The 21185-nt window shown below is 44.3% G+C and overlaps 1 protein-coding gene across 9 annotated transcripts in view; it reads right to left on the reverse strand.

Annotated features, from left to right (window-relative positions):
• The window catches only part of dlgap2a (DLG associated protein 2a), a 184771-nt gene that overhangs the window by 20866 nt on the left and 142720 nt on the right, over positions 1-21185 (reverse strand). For 4 of the 9 annotated variants that reach the window (XM_089003717.1, XM_089003718.1, XM_089003724.1 and 1 more), the window contains 5 exons: positions 19587-19801; positions 14232-14300; positions 6921-7071; positions 6635-6851; positions 1995-5056 (listed from right to left, as the gene is read on the reverse strand). In XM_089003717.1, the coding sequence (XP_088859843.1) occupies positions 2700-5056; positions 6635-6851; positions 6921-7071; positions 14232-14300; positions 19587-19801 (3009 nt within the window). In that variant the 3' untranslated portion in view covers positions 1995-2699. Of the gene's footprint in view, positions 1-1994; positions 5057-6634; positions 6852-6920; positions 7072-14231; positions 14301-19586; positions 19802-21185 lie in introns of those variants that run through there. The other 5 variants (XM_089003723.1, XM_089003721.1, XM_089003719.1 and 2 more) reach the window with 4 other exon arrangements.

The raw sequence follows: 21185 nt of genomic DNA on the forward strand, positions 1-21185 counted from the left end.
GTATACCGACAGTCAAATGTGGTGCGTTACTATGAATATATTGAACAAACTACCAGCCGTACTCATCTACTGCTCTGTTTATTTGTCATCCAAGACTTGGGGTGCGTTCAGGTTTGAGAATAGCGCACAACTTCTTATGACTCTAGGCTGTTTGGAAAGCATTGTCTAACTGAATGAGCAGGGACAAACACATTTCTGTGTTGCTACACTTGAACGCACCCCCGGGCAAGATGCGATAGAAGTGATTGTGATTGGCTAAAGGGTAGAGTCATGTGTCATGGTAAGCCAATCAGAGCTGGTGTTTTCACACACACCGGAACAGCGTGTCATTAGTCACGCTTTCACGTGACTAATGACACCGAAATTGTACTGTGAGAGTTGACAGCTGGGGCGGGGCCGCCGCTCGCGACACTTCAATTTCATTTCATTTCAACGAGTCGCTGTCACCTCACCAGTGACATGATTACGAGGAAAGGGCCTCGCTGTGTCTTGTGCTGGCAAGTCCAACAGTTTGCTTTGCACGAGGTGATTGTTAGACGCGATCGCGTAAGTTTGTTACTTTCCGGTTCCCGATCGGGAGTGTGCCATTTTATTCGCTCCACTTGCCTTCTTTTGTCGCGTTTTATTCTGCGTCCGTGGAATCATCGGACTCGTGCCTTTTGTTGGAATAAAATCTCTGCCAGCACCTGCGGGACTCGAAGTGGATGCAGATGACATCGAGGAGCTTGTTGTTGACCATAATGAGGTCATCAACACAGATAATTTGATTTGCCTTCAAGAGGACAAGCAGAAGCAGACCATTCAGGAGTTCATGATGAATGATAATGTGATGCCTCAGTTTCGTAAGACCTTACAAGTCAGAAAGTAATAGGTGTCCATTAAGAGCCATCAATGACCATCACAAATGTAAATAAAGTGACTTTATTATACAGTGCAATGTATTTCTTTCATTACAATACAATAGCACATGTATTATACATAGAATAAGGTATGTTGTGTGTAGTTTTAAGGCCTATTTAGTTGAAAAGTATATTTTATGGAAACCCGGGAACGGATTATTCCCATTTCCTATGGGAATTTTCTGGCTTACACACTCTGTCTGGGAACCAATTAAGTTCGTAAGCTGAGGTCTCACTGTATATATATATATATATATATATATATATATATATATATATATATATATATATATATATATATATATATATATATATATACAGTAAAGTCTCGTTATATCGATATCGGATATATCGATAGTCCCGGTTATATCGATACTATTTCTATGCACGCACGGAGAAAATTACATGCAAACAGGGTCGGATATATCGATAGTCCCGGTTATATCGATATTTTTTCGGACTCCCTTGGATATCGATATAACGAGACTTTACTGTATATATATATATATAATATATATATATATATATATATATATATCTCATCTCATTTTCCGTACCGCTTATTCCTCATTAGGGTCGCGGGGGTTGCTGGAGCCGATCTCAGCTGTCTTCGGGCACGAGGCGGGGGACACCCTGAATTGGTTGCCAGCCAATCACAGGGCACACAAAGACATACAACAGTCACTCTCACACTCACACCTAGGGACAATTTGGAGTGGTCAATCTGCCTGCCATGCATGTTTTTGGAGTGTGGGAGGGAACCGGAGGACCCGGAGAAAACCCACGCGGGTCTGGGGAGAACATGCAAACTCCACACAGGGAGGCCGGACCGGGACGCGAACCGGCGACCTCTGCACTGTGAAGCCGGTGTGCTAACCACTCGACTACCGGGCCGCCCTATATATATATATATATATATATATATATATATATATATATATATATATATATATATATATATATATATATATATATATATATATATATATACAAGCAGAAGTGCTCTGGATTGTTACCTCATGTTCCTCATTCTGTGGGAGTACATTCACAGTCTTTAGATTCCTGAGCACGTTTGATATTTTACTGAAAATATACACTATACCATCTCTCATAATCACCTTTACTTTTAATGTTCCTTTGGTGACTTCTTAGCATTTTTGAATAGGTTTTCCTATGAAGTTTTCCTATGTGAATGTATTCATTGTATATATCGAGAGATACAGTACATCCGTATTTTGCATTGGGAATATATTTGAGCATGAATGAAGTTTCATGACCAGTATTCTAGATTCCAGAATTTTAGATGACCATAAGTTCATACGTATTTCACATAACATTGTCCAACCATGAGCTCACATAGTAAACATCCTCGCGATTTGTAGTTATATAATAACTGTCCAAATGATCGCACTCCACCTGAGAGTGAAAACATACACACACTCATACACCCCACCTCCCACACACACACCTTAAAGCTGTTCAATTTTAAAGTCATTCGCAGCATTGGCATTGTCCAAAAGAATTCTTTAAAATAGTTGACGTTACTGAATTCTTGAACATCAGTCAGTTTCTTGTTCCTCCCGTCTAATGCAGCATTTCCAGTTAATATTCTTGAATACTTTCGTTGCTATTAACATAGTTCTTCTTTGTGCCATTTTATGAGGAATTCCTTGCTTTGAATGCCAATGATCTTATTACATTCGGATCATCCCATTGCTCGACAGTAGTCTGGCAGCTATTAATTGCAAGTTATGGATACATTTTGGGCTACATCTTGGCTGTTGAAACTGTAGTCTGAGCTCACAGAGTGAGAGAGACGTATGTGATTTCTGCACTGTTGTATTCATATCTCCCACTCCAAAGTTCCACACTTGCACTTCTCTGTATTGATTCTTGCCGTTGAGTCCTTTTCTGCCACCGGTACCAAAGAAAGGCTTCCTTGTACATAGGCTGATCCAGACTTTCTGTGGTATTTTCCTTCACAAGTTCCCCATGCCCGTGAGGATACTTCATGGACTTGATAGACTCTTCTGTGAACTCATATGGCTTCATGTTTGCCTGATCTAATGATGTTATCACTATATCCGCAGAATCACATGACAGAGGCTCAATATCATGTGACAAATGATCTGGTGATGGACTTGTGGGTGTCAAGTCCATTTCCAAAGAGGTATCAGGCGGTAGTGAACTTGGAGGTGATATTGTGACAGTTATTTGTGGTAGTGAGGTTTTCCGTAATACTGATACACGAGCAAGCTGCTCAGGATTTGAACAACACTCTAGAGCCGATTTTAAACCGACTGCATCTGCTGACAATGACTGATCCAAGGGGCATTGTGTGGCAGAGTCAGCACTTAGTGTTTGTGAACAATCCGATTGGTTGAATAGATTGTCCGTGTTCAAAATAGATGGAGAGTCAATACTTAAAACAAATGGCTCTGGTTCAGGGTCCATGAACACTGAATCAAGATCTTCTTGATCGAGAGAAGTCAGCATGACTATATCAAAGTGAACCAGATCGGCATTATATATGTGTCTGCTATCAAGAGGTTCGGGAAGGGGTGGCCAGTCTGAGTCTTCCAATTCTGGTTCAGTGTTTTGTTGAGTTGGTGCAGAATTAGACAAAAAAACTGAATTCAGTTGCATTTGCTCAGAAACAGGACTAGTGTGACTGTCCGGAAGTGACATGATGGGGTCAAGATTTGAATCACTGTCGGTTGGACTTTCTGGAAAATCTTTGTCTATATACTCTGTTACCACAATGGAAGGGCATTTTTCTACATTACATGATGGAGCAGTGTCTTGACAACTTATGGGTACATCATGAACTAACGTCTGGATGTTTTCAATCAAGTTAGAAGATGATGCCATGGGCAACTCCACAGCTTTTGCCTGTGATCCCCATGGGTCTGTTTCCTTTGTCTCTTTGAATCTCGACACTGGCTTTTCTTCAAGTTTGTCTCCAGAAGAATAATATGGGGATTCAGATTCTAATGTATTGTGACATGAATGCTCCTCTGGCGGAGAAACTGTAACAACAGGGACTGCATATGGTAGGCAGATATTTTCCCTTTTGATGAGGTCCAGTTTGGTGGGTTTGAATTCAACGTGATGAGGGGGTTTAGTATCCAAGTCATACTCATTTGAAGGAATTTGTTTGTACTGTGGAGTAATTTCCATATCTTTTCCCAAATTACAAAAATTCTCAGGGGATATTTCTGCAAGCTTCATGTCACCATCAGAAGTGAGTAACTCTTTCGTCAAATAACTCCATGAGTTTGTAACCTCCTGGTTGGGCAGCTCCAATTCTTTTTCTGGTTTTAACGAGGGGCCCACATTAGACAATTCCACAGGTTCAACTTTCATTATGTTCGAAGATAATGGTATAACCGGATCCAAGGAGAGTGGTATGGCACTTTCCACATACATTGACTGTGGACGTGCAAGAATGCTTGGATCCATAGAAAGCTGCTTTGGGAGTTTTTTTCGTGTCCCTTTCTTTTCTTCCATCTCTTCTGGACAATTGACAGCTGCATCTGCGGTGCTTTGCCGCACCAATGTTTTGCTTCTTGCCTGAGTCCCTACAGACACTTTGAATACATGTTTGATTTTCTCCTTAGCTCCTCCGGTGCTTTGATTTGTTTTGGAGGTTCCAAATCCTTCAGTACCCAATGCGGCACTGGTACTGGTCGCTGACTCTGTCCCAACCACTCCACCCAAACCCACACCTGCTGGTATTTTACAACTTTGGGGAGACCATGTGTTGTAATGCTTTGTGAATGTGTTAAAGTTACTGTTGAAAGCACGTAGCTCTTTGCAGAGGTCCCTTCTGAGTTCAGCTAGCTCTACACGCATGGCAGAGACCTCCTCCTTCCATTGCATGTTGATAGCTGCAGCTAATGTTGCTGACTCTTTAAGACTGGCCTGAATGTCTTTTGGTGAAGGCCTTTCTGGTTCAGTAGATCTCGGAGATCTGAAGATAATTGGAGACACTGCTGGTTTGGCTGTCGCCATCATGTTATCTCGATGGAAAGACTTGTCTCTTCTGACGGGGCAGCCTAGATCATCATGTGCCAAAGGGGGTTTATCTGCTGCCGTATCCCATTGTGCCCTGGGTTGCTTGGGCAAACAAGAGTCTTCCTGCACATAATTTCTGTCTGGAAGACAAATGTAAATATGTATTTGTAATATGGCCACAGGTGTGAGCAACTGGAGATAATGTGCTTTTTATTGCCACAGAGCAGTAACATCAAGTCATGCACTAATTGTCATGAGTCAAAACAAGCCTACTGCATCAATCTACTATGCAAATATGATTTCTATATCAACAATTTGGTCATATGTGATGTAAAGGTTGTAAGAATGGTTTACACTCTGAAATAGCATGATGCATTACATGAGGGTTTCCATAATATTGATAAAGCACTCCTATTTCGACTCATTTACACTGCCTTCTCAAAATTAAAAATTTAGCATGCATTATTGGCATATTTTCAATGCACAAAGGAGTAACTCTCAGCCTCTAAACTCCAGAAGAAAAAAACTATCAGGTTTGGAATGTTCAAAAAATAGGCATGCTGTTCTGCTAACACCTAACTTCCAGGAACATGAACTTTGTGCAGTGAAAAAAGGTCAAGATGGGCACAGCTTTCAAACCTTCTCCCACAATTAAGGAAGTATAGTATGAACCCTATTGAAAATATGATGTCCACGCTGACCGACTCATTCCAAACTCTAATTGTCTCTTGTCCAAAATAAACCCCATCAATTTTCAAGTTTCGTCCCTTACAAAAAGGTTTATAGAGAAAGCAGTGTAATCAAGCACCAATAGGCATGGAGTATTGAGAATAAGCACATCTCCAGATGGACACACCTCTAACCCGCTCTATGTTAATCCAAATGGTGCTGTGTGGCAAAGGCTGGATCCATTTGCCCTTCTTTGGTAGGCATGTTCGCTTCCCTCCACCCCCACCTGTCTTCATCTGTGCTTGGACAAATCCTTTCCTTGGAGAATCCATTAATTGAGAAAAGTCATGAAACCATGAGTGGCTTCCAATTTATTTGAAATCACGCCTTAATATCAGAAATAAATTGAGGTGTCAGTTCAGTATGTTTAGATTTATTGAAACAAGCTTTTACAGGATACGTAAGGGGTGATTGAACATTGTGAACATTTCAAACCGTGTACATTCAATGATCGGCTGGTGATTATCCAAGTCACATCATGGTCATTTTAGACTGAAAACAACCCAAGGGCAAGGAAAACTCCTAATGGATCCTGTGATATTTAGAGATGTGCATTACATTGTAATCTGCGTTTTACAAGTCCAGAATTCATATGACGCGTTTACCATACCTTTGCCCAATTTACAGTAAAAGTCAGTGCATTTACCTTGTTACATAGTTGAGAAAGTCAGACATCAAATGCTGTGTACAAGTGATTTTTCTCTCATGAGATTTTCAATAGGGTTCATAACTTTACTCTGCGATACAGCCGATGGACGACCAGATGGCTCAACACATCCAAAATACAAAAGGATGAACTTGCAAAGTTCAAAGGTTGTATGTATGAAAGCCCCACACCCATCCAAAACAATGGAAACGTAATATCATGCAAGGCTTTGACATCTGACAGTGTCACCATTTAATTCCAGCTACTCCAGCCGATACCACAAATTCATTGCCAATGGAAGTGTCTGCTTGTTGGGATAGATGGGATAAAATGAAAGTTTTACCTGTGGTAGATCTCATGGTGGAGGTGACAGTGGAGGCCATGGGAGGGACGGACTCATCATCTTGAGAATAGCCAGCTTGGATGGCTCGCAGGTAGCTGTGGCTCCGGGTTCGAAAACATCCTGGTAAGTCCAACGCATCCATGGCCTGTGATTCCACCTCGCTGAACACAGACTCACAGACTGATTCAAATTGGCCATTAATTTCTGTTTCGCTCACCTGTGGAGAGTAAAACAACCATCAGAAAGGACAAAATCAAATAAGAGAGATGTGAATGAGCAGACTGACCTGGCTGACTTGGCTAACACAACTGGCCTGGCTGAGGGTGCTAACTGCCCGCATGTAGCTCTGGTTCCTGGAGCGAAACTTGGGGGAGTTGTAGTGCGCGGGGTCCAGGGCAATGCTCGGGTGCATGGCTGTTTGCAAATGGTAGCTCTGACTGAACACAAAGGGAAAGGGGGAAACAGCGGCACCCATGAGAAAGCTTTTTCCCCACAGAAAATGAAATACAATTTAAACAACTTCATTCAAAGTGGCTTTTGGAGGCGCATACAAACAAGCGCAGGACATTTGGTTACCCCAAAGCTACCTGAAAGAGTTAATAACCTTTCGTCTTCTAAAAAGAGACAACCCTTTTGTGTGGCGGTGTCCTGAAGAAGATAACTGGATTAATAGTGTGCTGACACATCAAATCAATGTGTGCAAATGAGGGAAATGCAAACCAGGAGCAAGTTAGATAGGGTCAACACCATTATCCACCAATTAAACAGGCTAACTAAGCAGAGCGGGAGTGCAGTTTTGAATTACGCGCCGGGGAAGGAATATGCCAAATGAATTTGAGAGAATACCAAGTGACATTAAGCTAGCAAAATTCCACACTCGGGTAAGGAGGAGTTAAAAACTTTCTATGGCGATCAGTCCTTGACATTAAAGAAATGTTAATGTGACAATGAAACAAAGGCATGCCAATACACCATGTCATGCTAGACAATCTCTACTCTGTCGGCAAAGCCGTTCAATGTAAAGGCTAAAGGCATCCAGATATTTGGTGAGGAAAAAGTTGACGATAAAAAAAAATTTTCAAAATATACCAAATCGAAAGTCCTAATACTGCATGTATATTTAACCATTGTTGTGCTTTAAAACGGCGTCACAGCGTAGAGAATTTGAACTACTACAACGGAAACTCTGAAGCAGTGGTTCTTAAGCTGGTTTCGATCCAACCTTAGGGGTTCGGTTAGTAGGACTCAAATCATGACATGATGTCATGAGGATCCCACTTCATTACAACTTTGACACAACTTAATCATTGGCATCGTCCCATAGACACGGAGCTTATGAATGATTCATATGATTTCTAATATAATTCAAGTACAGGCCTTTTTTGTATTTACCAATACCAATACTAAACATGTTATCACAAGCAGCCATGTCTGCTTTTAAATGTTTGTTGTCGACACAATAACTGACACTTTAAATTACCTCCAGCTGATAAGCAAAAAAATATACAGTAGTAATGAAAACTAGTGAGTCAAAAGGAAATTGGGAAAGCATCCAACAGAAGTGGATGAATAGGTCAGTAATATTTGCTAAGCTGGCTACGTATCAATCTAGCTAGCTAGCTCTCTATTTGCTACCTAGCTGGCTAGCTAGCGAGCTATCTAGCTAGCTATTAGCGATCTATTAGCTAGCGAGCTAGCTTTCTATCTATTTGAGTTACTTTCAGGTTGAGTGAACGCTGGCGCGTGTGGCTGCCGCTGCTCACCCACAGAAAAACGTATCCTGTGACTGTAAAGCGACCTTGACAGTTTTGAAAGGCGCTTATAAATGAAATGTATTATTATTATTAGGACTCATAGGTTCGACGGATGAACACACACACGCACACACACACACACACACACACACACACACACACACACACACACACACACACACACACACACACACACACACACACACACACACACACACACACACACACACACACAAACACACACACCTAAGCACACACGCACACACGCAGAAACACACACACACACACACACACACACACACACACACACACACACACACACACACACACACACACACACACACACAAACACACACACCTATGCACACACGCACACACGCAGAAACACACACACGCACACGCACGCACACACACGCACACACACACGCACGCACGCACACACACACACTTCTTCTTCTTCTAGCTGTCCATCATAGGTGATGATGACGCTTGCTCCCAGGGAGGGGATGTTGGGGCGGGGGAGGGGGGGGGCTTAGCGACGATGTCGTTGGTGCCACTTTTCATGGGCATAGAGCCCAATCCTTGAGCCGCAGACACGTCCGCAGATGGAACATGGGAGGCCGGATGGCAGGGGGGTACCAGCCGTCCGCTGGTGCCGTTGAATGCGTCTCTCTAATTGTCTGTCTATGTGGATTTGATGTATTTTAGAGACTATCCTGGCACAAGTGGTCTGCCAGGTTTGTCGGTCTGAGGCCAAAGCTTCGAGCTCCGTGATGTTGATGTTGGCTCGTTTGAGGAGGTCCCTGGTGTAGTCCTTGAGGCGTCGCTTTTGCCCCCCTGCAGAGCGCTTCACATCTTTCAGCTGTCCATAGAGGACTTGGCGGGGCGGGCGGTGATCGGGCATGCGGATGGTGTGTCCAATCCACCGAAGGTGTTTTTTTGCAACTGCTGCTTCCATGCAGATGGAATTTGTGCGCTGAAAGATGTCTGAGGAACTCGATCTTCCCAGGACAGGCCAAGGATCTTCTGCAGGCTCCGGATGTGGAAGGCCTCAAGGGTAGTTAAGTGCCGGCGGTATGTGGTCCATGTTTCTGCCCCATAGAGGAGAGTGGACAGACATACTGCGCTGTATACGGCAATCTTGGTTCCAATTCTCAGGTTACGGTTCATAAACACTCTGCTGCGTAAACGTCCAAACGATGATGAGGCTTTATTTATACGATTGTGTATTTCAATGTCAAGGGAGCAATTGGTGGACAAAGTGGAGCCAAGGTAGGTAAAACAATCCACTACATTTACTGAAATGCCATTGATGTGAAGGCTGGGTGGTGAGGGAGTTGGCGACACAGGTTGGAACATGAGCTCTGTTTTTTTATGTTGATCTGGAGACCAAAAGACTGGTATAAGTTAGAAATGGTATTGAGGGCATGCTGCATAGATTCTGAGCTGTGAGCTAGTACAGCACAGTCATCAGCATCCTGAAGTTCGCAGATGTGGCAGATATTTGTCTTTGTGTGGGCCTGGAGCCGTCTGATGTTGAAGAGGTTTCCATCAAGGCGGTATTCCACGCGGATGCCATCTTCATGTCCGATGCCTTTGTGAAATAGGCACGTGATGGCAGAAAGGAGGATATTAAAGAGTGCTGGAGCCAAGACACAGCCCTGCTTCACCCCAGCGTTCACCCCAAAGAGCTCTGACTGGAGCTCTCCGAAGAGTACTCTGGCTTGCATCCCGTCATGCAGCTGCTGGAGGATGCAAAGAAACTTGGGTGGAACCCCAAGTTTGGAGAGGTGCTTCCATAGCAACTCACGGTTGACGGTGTCAAATGCTTTGTTGAGATCTATGAAGGCTATGTAGAGGTCCAGGTGATGTTCTCTGCTCTTCTCCATAAGCTGCCTTAATACAAAAATCATGTCTGTGGTGGATCTTGTCTTCCGGAAACCACACTGCGTTTCTGGAAGCACAGACTCTGAGAGATGCTTGACCAACCTACTGAGCATGATTCTGGACAGAATTTTCCCTGCGGTGGAGAGAGATTCCTCGGCTATTCCCACACGCTGTTTTGTCCCCTTTCTTTTTGTAGATTACAATGATGTTGGCATCCTTCCAGTCCTGTGGGAGCTTCCCATGTTCCCAGATGTTATAGATAAGGAGGTGCAGACGGCGCGTGAGGAGATAACCTCTGTGTTTGTAAACTTCTGCAGTTATGCCATCAGGTCCAGCACTTTTGTTGTCCTTAAGGCTCATGATGGCTTGCCTGGTCTCCAAAAAGGATGGTGGGGTGTCGAGGCTCATGATTGGCGGCAGGTCTGGAAGATTGTCCAGAATTTTTGAGTTGACGGGGTTGGTGGTGTTGAGAAGGGTCTCGAAATGGTTTGCCCAGCGAGCAAGGATCTCATGGCGGTCCTTAAGGAGCACAGAGCCATCAGCAGATTGCACTGGAGAAAGTTTTTGCTTTCTAGGGCCGTACAGTTCTTGGATGGCATTGTAGAAACCCTGGGTGTTGTTACAGTCTGCCAGATATTGGATCTCATGTGCCTTCTGCAACCACCAGGTGTCCTCCATGACACAGAGTGCCCGCTGGGTTGCTGCCCTTGCTTCAGTAAATATTGCTTTCCGGGTGTGAGATGTGGGACAGGACAGAAGAGCTTTGTGTGCCTCATGTTTTGCTTTTAGAATGGACTGTATGTCATCCGAGTTTGAATCAAACCAATCCTGGTGTCTTCTCCTTGACTGTCCAAGCACTTCTAAGGCTGTGCTGTAAATAGCCTGACGCAGAGCTTGCCAGTCTACCGGTTCCTCTGGGATCTTGTCGAGTTTTTCGGCAAGGAGACGTTGAAGGTTTGCTTTGATGGTGGGGTTGGTCAGTGCTGTGCAGCAGAGCTTTCCGTTGGGAGCTGTCCTTGGACGACGGGGATGTATGCGTATGAGGAGTTTGGATCTGACCATATGGTGGTCAGTCCAACACTCAGCTCCACGCATGGCACGGGTGATAAGGACATCCTGTATGTCCTTCTGATGGACAATCACATAGTCCAGGAGGTGCCAATGTTTGGAGCGGGGGTGCTGCCAAGTGGTCTTGAACCTGTCTTTCATTTGGAAGATGGTATTAGTAATGACCAGGTGATGCTCTGCACAGAGGGAAAGTAGCCGAAGGCCATTGGTGTTCATCTTTCCCACTCCATGCTGGCTAATAACTTTATTCCATACGAGATGTTCCATGCCCACCCTCACATTGAAATCTCCCATGATGAGGAGCTTATCTGTGGCCGGAGTTTTCTGTAGGATGGTGTCCAGAGCTCTGTAGAACTCGTCCTTGACAATGTGGTTGGCATCCAGAGTTGGTGCGTAAGCACTGATGAGTGTAGCGAAGCGTCCCTTTGCCAAGGGAATGCGCCAGGTCATCAGCCTTTCATTGATGACAATAGGGGATTCCGGAATGCATTGCAGCAGTTGGGACTTCACAGCAAAGCCAACTCCATGGATACGGCGGTTGCCTTCGGGGACCCCTTTCCAGAAGAAGGTATACCCTGCACCAACCTCTGTCAGGGAGTCTTCTCCATGTAGTCTGGTCTCGCTGAGGGCTGCAATGTCGATGTTGTATCTTGCGAGCTCCATGGCTACAAGTGCTGTCCTCCGGTGGGGCCTCTCAGCGGTTTGAGCCAGGTCCAACAGCGTGCGGACATTCCACGAAGCAATGCTTAGTTTTTTTGTGATTCATTTTTTGAAGTTTTGACTGCAGGAGGGATGCTCCGACGATTGCGGTTAACCGTCCGGAGTGTGGAGAGCAGACAATTTTTAGACCACTTTTTCTAGGTCCTTCCCCATCACAGGGGTGAGCAGTGTCGAGCTGCTCAGACACAATGGAAGCTGCCGAGGAGATGCGCTGCTCCATCCCGCACTATCAACGACCATCACTCCATTGTCGCCTGTGTGCATGGTTTGGCTAGGCACTTCCAGCCACATCCTTGGCCTGTGCCCACCGCCATTCCACATCGCCACAGGACTTTGGGTTTCCATGGGAGGGGGGGGGAGATTGGGGTAAGAAGCTTGCGCGAAGGTAGAGATTAAGGTGAGTGTGTGGGTGCACAGTCCACACTTCCACCATCTTCGCTCTTACCAGATGAGTTTCTGGTGGCATGAGCATACTCATGACGACCATTTTCTGGCAGGAGTTGTAGGGGGCTGCCGGTAGTCCGGTTTGTTGGACTCCGCCTAAGCCTACCCCCGGGTGCGGGTTTGGAATCACTCTTTGTCTGGCCTCTACCCCTCGACCTGTTCGGCTTGGGTGACCCTGCCAGGAGTGCAAGACTCCGGCCGACATAGCTCTCAGGGTCATTGAGGCGCGCAAAGTGCCTCACCACCATAAGGTGGTGATCCCAGTCGAGGCACAACACACACACACACACACACACACACACACACACACACACACACACACACACACACACACACACGCACGCACGCACGCACGCACGCACGCACGCACGCACACACACACACACACACACACACACACACACACACGCACGCACGCACGCACGCACGCACGCACACACACACACACACACACACACACACACACACACACACACACACACACACACACACATCTCAACATTCTCAGCCATCACTGGCTGCAGAAGATCGCATGACATTGCTTGGCCAATCAAAGTTGGGTGAATGGAGTTTACTCAAGGTGTGACTGCCACGATAGTCTCATCTCATTTTCCGTACCGCTTATTCCTTATTAGGGTCGCGGGGGTTGCTGGAGCCTATCTCAGCTGTCTTCGGGCACGAGGCGGGGGACACCCTGAATTGGTTGCCAGCCAATCGCAGGGCACACAAAGACATACAACAGTCACTCTCACACTCACACCTAGGGACAATTTGGAGTGGTCAATCTGCCTGCCATGCATGTTTTTGGAGTGTGGGAGGAAACCGGAGGACCCGGAGAAAACCCACGCGGGTCCGGGGAGAACATGCAAACTCCACACAGGGAGGCCGGACCGGGACGCGAACCTGCGACCTCTGCACTGTGAAGCCGGTGTGCTAACCACTCGACTACCGGGCCGCCCCGACTGCCACGATAGTAAAAAATAAAAATGTTAGAAATCGTAAGAATCATAAGACACTTCACAATTGCGTCCCACTTGGAAACGACTCTCTACAAAAAACGAAACTTTTAGATCTTTAGGGTCCGATAGTCGAATGGTTAGCACACCGGCTTCACAGTGTAGAGGTCGTGAGTTCAAGACTCGGTCCGGCCTACCTGTGTGGAATTTGAATGTTCTCCCCGGGACCATGTGGGTTTTTTCCGGGTCCACTAGTTTCCTCCCACGTTCCAAAAATATGAATGGCAGGCTGATTTAACACTCCAAATTGTCCCTTGGTGAGAGGGTGAGAACGGATGGTTGTTTGTCTCTGTGTGCCCTGCGATTAGCTGGCAACCAAATCAGGATGTCCCCTGCCTTGTGCCCGAAGATGGCTGGGATAGGCTCCAGCACCCCTACATGATCCTGATGAGTATAAAGCGGTCTGGAAAACGGATGGATGGCTGTTTAAAGCCTGAAATTTGGCCAAATGTCACCAAAATATACACACACACACACACACACACAAAATTTGGAATACCTACAATGTGGGCATATATAAATACATATAAATCTAAAATTCCATTCTAATAAAATGAGAAAACCTGTTCTTGAATGAAACGTGTTGATCATTTTTACCCCACTGCCTGAATATCGATTTGTCACCAAAGGTGGTAAGTCAGCCACTTCTGACATCTGTCCACTGCGACGCAGCTGAGAGCTAACGGGAGACACTGATCTCATATTCACCTCTGGTCTGCAGCAAAATTGGTGATGTAGTTACGCATGTCACTGTTGATTTTATCCAGGCGATAAGAGCTGTGGGCAGAGAGGAAAACAGAGTTACGGGGTCCCACAAGTGGGAGATGGATGAAGGTGACTCGTTGGGCATTTGTTGCTTTAAACAAAAATTAGGGTGATCTGAATGTTGGCTTGGAAGTTTTCACCAAGTGCTGCAAACATTCGGGTGATAGATAATTACCAACATAGATCCTCCGTGATGAATAATAATGCACAAAAATTTCATTGGCAACCAATCCAAAGGATTGATTGGATTAAATGTTGACATAGTATGAGAAATATGTTTGTAGTTGATGATATCCCAGATAAGAATGGCAATCAAAATTAAGATGTGGTATAGTTGATCTACCAAAACATTTGGTATATCATCGAAAGCTCATTCAGACCCAAATGACAACCAAAACAATAGGCGTCATATTCAATATCGAATGTTTCCTCCAAATTTTCACAGTAACCCATACACATAACTGCAGTATATCTGTAATGAGAATCATGAGTCTGAGGAGTCTGAAGAATCGTGAAGAGAGACTGTAATTATGAGGAGCATTTTTTTATTAAAAAAAAGGCATGAATAGCCGTGATGCAAGTTCAACTTGTCAAGTCACCATTGTTCACGCTTCTGCGTTATAAACTGAAACCAGGAAGAAGACAAACATTCTTTAAAATGGCAAGTTTCAGAAGCATCCAAAATAAAATGAATACACATCGAGAAGAATCGAAAGTAGTATGTTTATTTCACCCAAAACCTATAATATATAGCCACATGGAATACCACAGTAGACTGTACGAGCCTACAGTCAGGAAAATAAGAATATTTACATGCAAATTGTGATGCAAATACACTTATTTTGAGACGTGGTATGTGTGTAGCCTTCTTAATGGGGGTGGAAAGCATTCATAATCATTCATTAAAACAATGATTGTCATCAAACGTTCCCTCCTGGCTGTTCCATCTGAGCAGGCATGTGCCTGTGATGTATTCTTCATGGGTGAGATGAACAAACAGGCGACCCTGTCAACTACTGGGGCCTTGAAAAGAGCTTGAAAGAGAAAACGATAGAAGAAGGCGACACAACCTGACAGCCTGTTCCCGACTCACATGCTTTGCGTCAGATGTCCAATTTAAGCGTGAACTCCTCCAAATGCCCCTATAGGGCATCAAATTTTGCAAGTACTGGGCAGATTCAACTCCTGTCATCTGCCAAGACCGCAATCCAATTCCCCCCCAACGAGCCCAGTGAACCAGGAGAAATGGCAAGAGAGCGCTTGCCAGATGCACCGGTTGTACATAAGTGTGAGAATGAGAATACACTATCTCCCTTTTTAGTCTAATGTAGCCTGCCTGTTGTCTCTGTTTTACTCTCACAGTCAATGAGATTATAAACACATCATTTGTAGACATTCTTCCAAGATGACTTTGTTTCTGACCTGAGATTGGGGTGAAAATCCAACACAAGCATGCACACACGAACATGCACACACGCTAGCTGTTGTATGCTAACCCTTTCATGCAGCCTGTAAACTGACACATAGGCTTCACTGTCGTAACAGCTGTTCTTGAAAGGGTTAAACCAGTTGCTCACACACTGACTAACAATGATGAGGTCTACCCCCACCCCCTTGCTTATTGTGTCTTCATTACTTACACTGCAGGCCTTGCTCATTCCCACACAATTGTATACTGAGGTGCTCATGCACAAAGGTGGCATGAAGATAGCTCCACTGTCAGTATGCAAATGCACTCAGGCCATCAGAAAGAAATAATCCAATTGAATGGCATCAAAATGACAGTAATGGTTTTTGAAGTTACGTTTTAAGATGAAAATATTACAAACTAATTGTGGAATCAATTGAGCACATGTAGAGGAAAGTTTGTTATGGACATGCTATGTGATTTACCCTTTCATGCACCATATAACCTGATAACTTTCCACTGGACTAACGGCTGTAACGCTGAAATGCTTACATACTCTAATCATATAAAAAAGGTGATATTGTGGCGGGCACTAGGACCAGGCATCTCACCCAGCAGGTGCACGGGAGGGGGAGGGTGCATGTTACATATATTTCACTGCATTTTCTGTTTGAGTTAGATCCACTTGTTGCCCGTTGGAATAAACACATCTCCACATTCAGTCGTGTGTGCCCCTTCCTCAACGGCTACACTGGTGACTCTGACGTGATCCAGTGTAGCCGTTGAGGAAGGAGCACACACAAAGTGAAGCATGTGAAGTTAAAGAAGTGATTGGAGATATACCAGTCAAAAGCAATTTTGAAAAAGCATTTGTTCTTTCCAACATTCTGTGATTGAAGAGGCTGTTGTACTGAGGCATGTTTCCACACCTTCCAAAACTGGCCAGACTGTCCATTTTGAAGAGCTGTAAACAATATGATAAATGATTCCAAATGATCCAGCTGTGGTGAGGGTGGTCAACTGCCGGTATTGCACTCCCAACGTCTCTCAGAATAATGACTTGCTCAGTGCATAGACAAAAACTCTGCTGGGCTGGGCTGAAAAGACGTTATTGACAGGCATGGATCAGGCTGCGAGGCCTCACTCGGAGTCCACTGATTGCAAACTGCAGTCTTATTGAGCCGAGAAGAGAAGCTTTGTTATTAAATTCATTTGAAACACCGGGTGTGCCCACAAGGGGGTGATTGCCCGAGGAGTTCTTGAAGAACGGCGGTCCTTTCTGGGTTTCAGGATCAAAACTCTTACTCTGTGCGCTCTCAGAAGTCTGTGAAGCTCTGATAATAAAGTTTAAAGTGGAAGATTCAAAATAGTCTTGCCTCCGCATAGCTGTGGTTCGGCACCCAATGTATCGCATATTTCTGCATTTTTTAAACATTGTTTTTAATACACATCCAGACAGTGGTAAGGCACACATCGACAAATAACTATTCATACTCACACTCAAACGTTACTACAATTTAGAGTGTCCAATTCACCGACGGTGCATGTTTTTGAGTGTGGAAGCTGAATCACCAACCAGTCGGCTATTGGGCCACCTAATTTATATTAGACTTAAATCAAGGTCACTGACATAGCCTCAATTGTGGACTAAGTAAACAAGAATGCAGAATCTCCACATCATCTAATTATCCACACTGAAGGTATTAGCCCCAAACATCTCAACCCTCCTCCAAGACTTTGAGCTACTTACAGAGACAACTTAAGGTTAATTGCCTCTCTTGTCTGGAGCAGCCACCGCTAGATTGTACAAACCAAGCCTCTTAGGAATAAATCACCAGCGGCGTTAACTCAGACTGAAATTGGGTGTCACCAGTCAATCACAGGACCGACACAGAGACATTTCCACAAACAGGGAAGTTTGGAGTCGACAAATTGAAATGCCATAAACATCATGGGATGTGCAAGGGTGTCACCAACTAATTTCACTCCGGTTTTAAGTACAGTACATAAATATCCATCAATTCAACCATTGTCAATTCCACTTATCCTGTTCTAGGTTGCAGCGTGCTGGAACCTATCCCAACCGACCCTGTGTGAAAGGCAGACGAAACACTGAACTGTTCATCAGACCGTCGCAAACCACATTTGGGATAGCAACAACCATCAGCAGTCACAAAAACTCTCCCTAAAGAGCAAATGAACATTATACACACACAAATATGAGAGAAAACAAAAAAGCCAACCTTACTGCGGGGAAATAAACACCGGTGAAAATAGCAAAAATGAACTGACACAAAACAGCGCTGTATGTGCCACAACAAAATAAGCATGGCAACAATATGGTACAGAATTGCAGGATAGTTACATTTATAGGGCAATCGCCTTAACTTTGAAGGCTGCTCCGTAGGCATTACATCACATCTTAAGCATTAGGGCGCGTGCTTGAGCAGAGCAGATGTGAATACCCATCTGAATGATTTAAAAACACGCACAGCTAAATGTCCAACATGAAGCTCATTGAAACATTGATGAAGCGGAAACACAATTTTAGTGATTGAGCCAATTCTTTGCTGAAACTGCAGGGTGACAATTTTGTTCTCAAGGAAAATATAGTGTCTTCAACTCATTCATTGCCATTCACAAATTTATCCGGGAATTGAAAATATGCCGTAAAGCGCCATTACCGAATTTGTTCGGGTTTTGTTTTTGTTCTTGTTTGGGTGCCGATAAAGCGCTGGCCATGGCCTCTGTCAATGTCTTTTACCTTTGACAAGGAGGCGGCATTTCCCTTTTTTCCATGTTAGCGCTTTGTTCCAGCTTCAGCTGTAGTTAAAGCGCAATATAAACCAATATGTATGTATGTATTGCATTCCATCTGTGTAAGCTCTCAGTCGTACAGGAGTGGTCCATCGATGAGAAGATTTCTTCAGCCGTCATCTGTACTTTTTTGAAGGTGTCGGACGTTTCGCCTCCTATCCAAGAGGCTTCGTCAGCGAACTAAAGTCTTACTGGTCGTATCGGTCCTATTTATATATCCCTAATGTCCAGACATGGCGGTGCTGGACACGGCTATGATAGGTCCCTACTCTCTATGTATTGCATTGTATTTTGGAAAGCCACCTTCATTTCAAGCTCATATAACTCCAGACCCATGTAATTCAGGAATTAACTATTTTTTTCTGATGAAAGAAGAGCGTCTAAGGTTTCTTACGCTGAATTGAATGGTTATTTAGTCCGAAAACTCAATATTCTGTGAGCCATGGAATTTGAGTGACAATGACAAAAACCCTGGCAGTGAATGACTTAATCTGTGAAAACGAATTTTATTTAAATAAAATCTTCAAATATTTTATTTTAATGAGTGCACCTCCTGCTTGCCTGCTGTTTCAATAACTTGTCAGAATAAGTAGTGTATCTACTGTATGCTTCTTTTGGGACGCGACAAGATTTATACATTAGCCTTATGTTGAAGTTGATTTAAATGGTTGCTAAATGCTTTGCTAAACAAGCACATTTTATGGTGGGAAATCACACTCCCTCTGCATAGCATACTAATTCGAAAACAAACAGAGTACCAAAAAAAGAGTCAACATATAATGGGTTTCTTCAAATCTAATTATTTGAGTTTCATTACAGAGTGCATGGACATTTTGAGAGAATTAAACACTGTGACCACCAGATCACCCAATCTTCGAACTGTGCTACTTGCATATCTCTCCAAAATGTGAATTGAACATGAAGCAGATGCAATGATAAGAAAAGAATAAGAAAAGAAAAAACAGAATCAGATGTCAATGAGCAAGTCAAATCACTGGAGCTAATTGACAACATTCGTGGCTTCATGCAAGCAAAAATAAAGCTTAATGCTATGGCAGTTGTATATGATGTACCTCTGAGAGTCCAACATCTCTCGGGGTCTGATGATGGCCTTTACCAGAGCGTCTGGCCGCACCAACTTCTGTGGCGATGTCTTGGGACTTGAATCCGACTCGCCGCTCTCTTCATCCCCCATGGCTTTGACGTAACTGCTGCTCCGCATTCGCCGACAAGGGATATCATCATCCTTTTCACCTCCTGGATAACCACCCCACTCATCCTGGGGAACCTGGCGATTGAGAGAGACAAGGGTTCAGCATTTAATGATGGCCACCAAATGAGAAAAGCCTCTGGTCACGTCCAGTGAATGTACAATCAAAAGTTGACACACCCATTTTCAAAAGCTTTTGTGATATGGAAAATTAACTGAAAGATACTTTTCTCCAGCATGCCCGCGACCTTCGTGGGGATAAGCTATTCGAATAATGGATGGATAAAGTCTCTGCACTCTACAACTCGAAATGTAGCCGTGCTCCGAATGAAGCACACATTGGAACTCAAGTTAAACATTACTACTGTATATTCCTGGTTCTGTAATTATTGTCTGTGTCTTAACTCATTCACTACCAGACGTGCAAAAATGTGTCCATTCCAGTGCCAGGGTTTTTGTCATTGTCACTTGAATTCCAGGACGACAGAATATTGAGTTTTAGGATTACATAAACATTCAATACAGTGTGAGAAACCTTAGACTTTCTTCTTTCATCAGGATAAACAGTTAATTCCTAAATTATATGGGTCTGCAGTTATATGAGCTTGAAATGAGGATGTTTGTCCAAAATACAATGTAATACACACAGTACGTATAGGTTTATGCAGCGCTTTAACAACAGCTGAAGCTGGAACAAAGCGCTAACATGGAAAAAAGGAAATGCTGCCCCCTTGTGGAAGGGAAAAACATTGCCAGAGGCCATGGCCAGCGACTTATCGGCACCCAAACCAGAAAAAAACCAAACGCGAACAAATTCGGGAATGGTGCGGCGGCGCTGTATGTTAGATTTTCAATTCCTGAATATAATTTGTGAACGGCAGTGAATGAATTACAATGTATATATGCACAAAAGTGGCGGAAGGGGGATCGCAGATTGTTTCTTTCCTTCCAAACATTGTTAGACAAAAATAGGTATTGTGGTTTTAAAAAGGGGGACCGGAGGGTGTATTCCAACTACAGAGGGATCACAGTCCTCAGCCTCCCTGGAAAGGTCTATTAAGGGGTCCTAGAGGGGCGGGTCCGTCGGAAAGTTGAGCCTCAGATTGAGGAGGAACAGTGTGGTTTTCGTCCCGGCCGCGGAACAGTGGACCAGCTCTACACCCTTAGCAGGGTCCTCCAGGGTGCATGGGAATTCGCCCAACCAGTCTATATGTGCTTTGTGGACTTGGAGAAAGCGTTTGACCGTGTCCCTCGTGGAGTTCTGTGGAGGGTGCTTCGGGAATATGGGGTACAGGAGCGCCTGATACAGGCCGTTCGGTCCCTATACGACCGATGTCAGAGTCTGGTTCGCATTGCCGGCAATAAGTCGGAATCGTTTCCAGTGAGGGTTGGGCTCCGCCAAGGCTGCCCTTTGTCACCGATTCTGTTCATAACCTTTATGGACAGGATTTCTAGGCGCAAC

This window comes from Hippocampus bargibanti, linkage group LG09 (genome assembly GCF_051943395.1).
Source record: "Hippocampus bargibanti isolate YZ-2025 linkage group LG09, ASM5194339v1, whole genome shotgun sequence".
NCBI lineage: Eukaryota > Metazoa > Chordata > Actinopteri > Syngnathiformes > Syngnathidae > Hippocampus > Hippocampus bargibanti.